Here is an 8,682-nt window from a genome sequence, read left to right as displayed (position 1 = left end):
CAAAGATTAACCAAAGCTATGTACTTCAATAGTGAATCACTAAAAGTGTTATTGGATAAAAAATAAGTCAAGAATTGTGATAAAACAAAGTTAGAAAACTCAATGAAAGAACAATAAGAGGAAAAATTTTTCAGTTTTGTGTAAAACAGAAATATATATTTCTGATTCAAAACTGTTTACGAAACAGTTTTTTTGTTAGTATAATTTCTAGTATTTGTGCTTTTTTAATTGGCCGAATCAATCACTCCCACTGTTTCTATTTCCCCCTGTTTTCTGGAATTCATAACTAATCACTTATATTTCTAGTATTCATTCTAGTCTACGCAAAATGGGTGTTACATTTTTACCTTTTTCAGGACCAAAAATTTATTTTTTCATAAGTTTTATACTTTTGTCAAAAACTACATAAAATTTGCAACAATTATGTGCAAAGCCCCTTTACTGAACAATCCGGCAAAATAATGAAAAAAATTAATGAAAAAAATTTTTCGAAAAAATCTCAATTTCTCAAAAACGAGGTCACGTCACAGGAAACCCCATTATGGGTCTTTTTCTTTCGAGAGAACTCATCGAATGAGCAAAAAAAATCGGTACTTTAGGGGTAGCAACAGAAGTACATTCCATGTCAGTGCAAAATTACTATTGAGTCGGCATTCAGACGTGAAAAAAAGTAGGAACTTTTAATTTCGACAATAGACACTGAAAATAGCACAATAGTTTTTTGACAATACAAAAAATATTTAAGCCTTCTTTAAAACTGAAATCTATATTTCCGATACAAGTTTGTTTCAAAAAATGACATGAATCCATTTCCGTTGTTTCGATGGATTTTCCTCGTGAGTTTAGCAATCACTCCGACTGCTAGATAGAGATCCGAATGAAAAAAATGCGACGAAAAAAAGTTCAGTTTTGTGAAAAACAGATACATTCCCGTTACAAACTTGTTCCAAAAAATTGGTTATTAGTTTCATAATTCTGCATCATTAGATAATATTAAATTGCCCAAATCAATCACTACCACTGTTTCATCCCCCCTTTATTTAGAATTCATTACTATCCGTTTTTCATTCTGGTAGTCATTCTAGTCTATGTCAAATGTGAACAGCTGTGGAATCAGCTGGTAGAAACAAAAAAAATTGGATTAGGGCTAGAACTATGCACACAGAATGTCCACCTAAAGTTAGATATTTGATAATGTTTCAAAACTTTATTTTATCACTGTAACATAAAAGTTCTTCAATTTATTTCTCCATCACCCCTTTATCCCGTTTTCATCCTCCATTAGAGGAGCCCCTATAATGTAGGTGCATTGTCAAAAACGAAATCAACTATGCGCACCGAATATTCTGAAAGGGTCTAAATAAAATTATATATTTGATAATGTTTCAAAAGTTCAGTTTATCACTGTAACATTGTATTGTATCCCGTTTTCAGGAATCTGCCAAGCGATGTGCATCTCAGTCCTTGCCACCAATCGCCTCTCCGCTATCATCTTCCCAAATCGACATCATCATGTAACCTTCTTTTCTCAATTCTTATCTCTAGTTACATATTTCTAGATCTGGAGTACCCAACGTCTTCGAATAGCATACGCGATTCAATTCCTACCGGGAATGATGGCTGGTATGGCAACGCTATTCGATAAAACTCAACTTTATAGGAATTCAAAAAATGGAGTGATTCCAAAGTTTAGGAAGTAAGAGTTTTAGGCAATAATGAAAATTAAAGAAATAATAATCACTGTTTAAGTGAAGCCCTGGTCACCTACTTCTTCCTGATTGCTGGCGCATTCTTGACTGTAGTTTGTATATATCTGATATTTGCCTATTGTTATCTATTATTTGTTCTAAGAAGGAACACAAAAATGATAGTGAGTTTAAAAAAAAACTATTCATTCCACTGTATTAGCACGGCACGCTTCTTACAACCGCACTCTACCGAAGCAAAAAAAAATAGTGTGCGAAATTGAGAGATTCAGAGAAAAAGAGGGATTTCGATGGAGCGCGGCTGTAAGAACTGTGCCGAGCTAATACATTCAACCACGCGTTTCAGAAAAACTCTGCATTCCAAAAATCCAGAAATCAAATCAAAAAGAAGGAGATGAAATTATTCATTATGAGTAGTATTACAGGTTTGTACTATTTCAAAAGTACCATATTTTCTGTATCGTTCTAAAATTTTCGATTAATTTTCCAGTCGCAATCCAAATAGCTGCTTTATGCCTATTCGTGTCATATGCCACATCGATTCTTGTCATTTCATTGGACAAGTTTTATCTTTTGTATAATGCGATCAGGTAGGAAACTTATTTTAAAAATTGCAAAACCTGATCAAAACAGCAACAAGAAAATAAAACTCGAATCTTTAACAGCATTCAAAAAACTGTAAAAATATTTTTTCAGTGATCTCTACGCTGGCATCAATCCATATCTTCTATGGATATTCTCAGATTCTCTCCGAAAATATATATTGATTCGAATTGGATTCAGAAAGAAGAAAAAGGGGCCAAGTTCTTCTGTTCTCACTGTGGTTGTGCATTGAATATTACTGGTTTTTTTTTCAAAAATGAACGGTTTCAACATTATTCTTTATTACGAAAAGAGAGGATTTAGTTTAGTTGAGAAAGTGTTTTTGAATACATTTATTTACAATACTTTAGAAACATTTATGTTTCGTTAATCTCAGAAATAGTTGGACAAACATCTCACAAATGATTCAAATGCAGCAGTTATTGCTATCAAATTATGTCTACAGAACTAGTGTCCCGAGGTGTTTCGAGATCTCTCACGGTCTGGAGTCATTTCTCGTCTCAATCTCGTGCAGGTATCAGAAATTCGTGACCTCCCGTTTCATTATTTCCATATCATATTTTGAAATTTTATTTTTTTAAATTGTTTTCGAGAAACAGAACATGAAAGCAGACGTGGAAATAAAAATGTGACCTCTTGACTTGAAAGCCAACGATTTTTAAATTTAAGAAATTCAAAAAATATTTGAGACGAAAAATTTCCAGATTGTGACCAGACAAGACTCTCATGAGAACGTACACTATACAGAACTATGAAGTGGTCAAAGATTATCCTAGAATGTGTCCGAATTGTGTCAGGCCTAATTTATTGGATTTGGGAAAGATCAGTGAAAAAGGGTAAAAATTAAATAATTGGCTGAGAGAACAAAAATATAGACTCTGTGAAGGTGTAAATAAATATTGCTGATACAAAGGGGTTGGGCAACATCAAGATTTTTTTTTTAACTTGCAAATTGACTGAATTAATTACTTTCACAGCTACCGTTTTGAAACATTTTTTGAAAAATTTGAATTTTTGAATTTTTTTTTTACTTTTTTGAACTTTTTTTCGAAAAAAGAATAGTTTTTGACCAAAACTTTAAAATTGAATCAAAATGTGAATGTTTATGATAATTTTATTTTCCCACTATTTTTTCGAAAAATTTCAAAAAATTTTAGTAAAAAATGGGTACCCACTTTTGAATCCGGGTCCGGGCCGGGCCGGGCGCAGAGAAAATTCGGCCCGATTTTTGACAAGTCTGACTTGATTTCCGTCATTTTTCGCAACAATTTATTTCTTTGAGTAAGTTTCATCTTTTCAAAAATGACCTTTTTCAAGATAATAGAATTCCAAAACCTGAAATCCCTCCCATTTACAACATCTTGAAAACGGTTGATAAATGTTTTCAGTGATCTCTACGTCGGTCTCAATTTATACAATCCATAGATAATCCCAAAAATAAACTTTTTTATTACTATTGATTAGTGAATAAAATACCAATTTTCTATTATAATAAAAACGACAACATCGAACTCACTGGAGAATAGAAAAAAACATAAATTCAAGTAAAGCTTGAAACAGAATTTGTTGAAATTTAAGAGATAATATTTTCTATTTTTCTGTTTCAACCTTATTTTATCAGAAGAATGTGCCAAAATCAACACTTCCATATATCCGTCAATATCAACTTTTCATTTTTAGACTCTTCTTTTTTCAGCTTTATTATTCAGAGCTTACAACTGATACATAGCTTCTATGGTGGTTTCCTGCTTTACAAGTTCTATAATCAGTTTTTCAAAACTTGATACGAAGTGTAGCTTCAGACTTATTTTCTATTGCTGGCCTTTTTTTGACTGTCGTTTGTACTATCTGAACTATACTGACGTTACAGAAGTGGTCTGAAAAAGGCTCCATATACAAACATTGGAGATTCATTTTCTCAAATTTTGACACTTGTTTGAGTGTATCTACCTACAGAACTAATTCAGAGATGTTCTCCAGTTAGGAGGCATTGCTGTGAGCTCTCATTGTTATGTATCTGAATTTTTTGCTTGGTAGTCATCTTATCGATAGCGAGACAAAAGTGTAGCATCTCTGAAAATAAAATCCTGAAACAGTCTTTTTATAAACTAATTTTCATAATGGAATCTGCACATCAGGATTGAACCTTGTGAATTTTGAATTATTATATTTCTTGACGAGTTTAGCCCTCTAAAGATTTTTTGCAGTTTCATGATTCCGTGTTAACAAAATAATCACACTGGAATCTAATTGAAATTCTTATTTAGAATCCAAAAAATTCATGAGAAAAGGTGTTTAATAAAATCCGAGGGCCCGGCACGGCCCGGTTGGCAAGTATTCAAAAAAGATGTTATTTGACAGTATAGTTTTTTTTAAATAGTTTTCCAATTGAAAATTTTCATAAAACGTTTAAGTTGAGAATCTTGTTTCCCGGCAATATTCCAATCGGTTTGTTTTAAGGAACTACATATTCTCCGTAACCATAAGTTATATGTATTATCCTTTTTGATAGAGTTATCAATGTACAAAAGTTATTGAACTAAACGTATATTATATTAGTTTTGGCTAATTGGGAAATAAAAGGAAAACAAACGGTTTTCTCATTATCGAAAATGTAATCACCAATGTAATTTTTAGCGTTTCAGTGAAACCTAATGCATTTTTTTCTCATTTTTGTATTTCGCTGTTCCATTCGGTCGCTAATGGTTTATCGTTTTTCACTCCCTCCATTCCTGAGCAAAAAAATTCTTGCTGTCTACAAAAAATTGAAAAGTTCTCGAAAAAATGTTTCGACCACGGCAGGATTCGAACCTACAATCTTCTGCTCCGTAGGCAGACGCGTTATCCATTGCGCCACGCGGCCACACGTTCTACTTCGAATGCCATCAAATGGAAAGATACACAATTCTTTTGTTCTGTATTTGCGAATTTAAAGAATGGCCTCATCCAAAATTTCTAAACAGAAAAACAGTATTAGAAACAGGTTTTGTTGAATATTTGTTGAATATTTTTGTTGAAAATTACATCAATTGAAACCATTTATTTCTTGATTTTCACAAATAAACAAAGTCAATGGCTAGTCGATAAAAGTGAGCTGAAGGTACTGTTTCAGTGCTGAAGTTTAGAAGAGATTGCAAAATTTATTCAGTTTTAACCAGATCAGGATCGATTCTCATAATGAAGTCATCAGGATAGTGTTCAGGCGAAATGGGAAATAGAATGTATTTTTGAAAAAAAAAAAATTAAAGAAATATAATCCCTCTGAATCTATTAAGTTAACTGAAACATTCGAATAATCTTATTTGAAAATATCAAGTACGGAATCATATACAAAGTTTAAATATCAAAAAAACAAAACGAGCAGCGCTATTGGGAGGTATATAATTAATCATTATAAAATGGGAGGAACTAAAGTAGTGATGTAGAAACATGAAAAAACATTAACATTTTAAATTTAGTTGTGTTTGGCAATTTTTACAGTTTCAGTCATTCTTCATAATTATTTTCTATAAATAAATATAGTTAAACCGTGGAAACTTGTAAACAAATCTAAATCATCAACGATTTGTTACTCAGTTTGAATGATATTCCTCACCTGCATGTGGCTGCCTATGCTGATGATATTAAAATCTACTCGCACCTCCCGTCCAGTCTTCAAGCAGGCATTGATTTAGTCTCTACATGGGCTGAATCCAATTTCCTTCCTCTTGCTCATTCCAAAACGGGTTTACTTCGCTTAGGTTCTCTCAACCCTCATCATCAGTTCCTTATCGCGGGTTCTCCCATTCTGGACTCAAACTCCGTTCGTGATCTTGGCTTGCTTGTTGAACCTGATCTCAAGTTCCGTGCTCACATTAGTCGAACCGTGGCTCTTGCCCGACTTCGTTGCTCCCAGATTTTAAAATCCTTCAAGTCTAATAATCCTGCTTTCTACTCATTCTTATTTAAAACTTATGTTCTTCCTATCTTGGAGTATTGCTCTGTTATTTTCTGCCTTTCCCCCTCATCTCATCTCTCTAGACTTCTGGAATCCACCCTCAGAGTATACTCTAGAAAAACTCTCCAGCGTTGCAACATCTCTTTCTCTTCCTACTCGCAACGTCTTGAACTCCTCTCAATGCACTCCATTAGACACCGTAGACTCAAATCCCAATTACTCTTACTTTACAAATTCATTGCTGGCGCATCTCACTTCCCCTTCCTTAACACCTATGTCAGACTCTCAAACTCTCCCAGAAGACCCATGTCTCTTGTCTATCTATCTCCTCTATCTGATAACTTTTTCTCTTTTACTGTTCCGTTTTGGAATGTCATTACCTACAATGTAAATATTTTTCTTTCTCCCTCACAATTTATCATTTTACTTGATTCCTCAATCACCCGGTTCTAATATTTCTTGCTCCCTTCTTGTTGCATAATTAACAGTTTTTTTTCTATTCCCTGCCTTTAATTGCCTAGTTCCTTTAATTCCCCTTGATCGCAATTCCATATCTCAGTTCGAACCCGTTGTATTCATTTCAATTGTTGCCTTCCCCCCCGTTACTCTTTTTATGACATGCACCTTATTAGTCCATTTTTTTTTCTTTACTTGAGACTATCTCGTGAGGGATATGTTTCAAGTCTTCTTTGTATCTTATAGCCTCCTATCCCTTGAAGTAAATAAATAAGTGAGCTGAAGGTACTGTTTCAGTGCTGAAGTTTAGAAGAGATTGCAAAATTTATTCAGTTTTAACCAGATCAGGATCGATTCTCATAATGAAGTCATCAGGATAGTGTTCAGGCGAAATGGGAAATAGAATGTATTTTTGAAAAAAAAAATTAAAGAAATATAATCCCTCTGAATCTATTAAGTTAACTGAAACATTCGAATAATCTTATTTGAAAATATCAAGTACGGAATCATATACAAAGTTTAAATATCAAAAAAACAAAACGAGCAGCGCTATTGGGAGGTATATAATTAATCATTATAAAATGGGAGGAACTAAAGTAGTGATGTAGAAACATGAAAAAACATTAACATTTTAAATTTAGTTGTGTTTGGCAATTTTTACAGTTTCAGTCATTCTTCATAATTATTTTCTATAAATAAATATAGTTAAACCGTGGAAACTTGTAAACAAATCTAAATCACTTTTTGGATTAGAATTTTACTTTTCTAAAAAAACCTATCTAATGTTAATAATTGTTAGTCTATTCTAAAACATTGAATTTCAGAAAAAAAACTCGTTTCACATTTGTTTCCTGTAGGCATTCGTTTGTGAAATTTGTTGATCATTTGAATTCAATAACACGTTTATGATCCGCCTGCACTAATGAAAAGGCTTGAAAACAGATCACATTTGATTTTGAAGAACAAACCACCAAGACAAGTAACGTTTCCTTTAGAAATTGTAGACTACAAATAATGCTTCTGCAATAGTAAGTTTTGGATTCGAAACGATGAGACATCTTGAAACATAAAATCACCAAATCTACTGTTACAACCGATTTTTTTTGTTCTCCGGCTTAATAGTAATTTGATACACAAATTTATAATTTGTTCTCTCCACTAGTTGAATAAAGTTACTTACTACATCACGATTGTCATGAACATTAAACCTTTTTCAAGAAACATTGATTATGATAATTTTTCAAAAAATCTCTGTGATGCAAACAGAATAGATAGTTGTACCTTTTTAAACAAAAATACCAAAAATCTACTGAATTCAAGCAAAAAATTACACTTAATCGATGTTATGAAAAACATAAATAATGTTTCTGTTTCAGTTTTGTCAATTATGAATCTTCTAAATTCAATTTCTCATTACGTGTGATCTTTTATTTCCGGATTTGCACAACCGCGGTTTTATTTTGTTTCTCAGCTTTCCATCTTAATTTCAACCGTATTTTTATTTGAAAAAAGCTTAATATTCAACAGGACCAAACCAGAAGACAAAAAACACTTTCTGAACCTTTGTCGTGAGAACATCGTACAGTAAAATCGAAATTGTTATTTAAAATAACTTTATGTTTCTGTTTCTTATATAGACAATTATCACACGAAACGGTACTTTTTTCATTGAGTCATAGGGAAAATGTATTGAAATGTTTTGTTCCATCGTAGTTTTTTTTAGTGTCGAGCTTTAATCTCGATTAATTGGATCATTTATAAAATCTAGCAAATTTGATTTTGAAATTCACTTGAATAACAAGAAATTATTGTTTCAGGAGCATATTTTTTGTTAGGAACCAATTGATAGACAATTCCATGTGTTTTTGAATATTTTTCCTTGTTTTTTTTACATTCAAAAGAAATTACCCAGCGAAACAATTCACCCAGTGTTGCACACGTGTATCATAACATTTATGGTATTCGCAAAACTGCAAGAAC

General features: G+C 32.4%; 1 protein-coding gene across 1 annotated transcript; it reads left to right on the top strand.

The window, feature by feature from the left end:
• Window positions 1-1,448: 1,448 nt before the first annotated feature.
• On the top strand, window positions 1,449-2,541 carry GCK72_012201 (uncharacterized protein; the record flags this gene model as incomplete). Its single annotated transcript, XM_053728915.1, has 5 exons — window positions 1,449-1,514; window positions 1,560-1,696; window positions 2,079-2,131; window positions 2,197-2,296; window positions 2,403-2,541. 5 exons carry the CDS (start codon window positions 1,449-1,451, stop codon window positions 2,539-2,541), a joined length of 495 nt encoding a protein of 164 aa, XP_053583687.1.
• Between the last annotated feature and the right edge of the window lie 6,141 nt (window positions 2,542-8,682).

This window comes from Caenorhabditis remanei, chromosome IV, assembly GCF_010183535.1.
Source record: "Caenorhabditis remanei strain PX506 chromosome IV, whole genome shotgun sequence".
Classification (NCBI taxonomy): Eukaryota; Metazoa; Nematoda; class Chromadorea; order Rhabditida; family Rhabditidae; genus Caenorhabditis; species Caenorhabditis remanei.
Note: the sequence above shows the minus strand (reverse complement) of the source record. Positions and strands in the feature narration are given on the sequence as shown.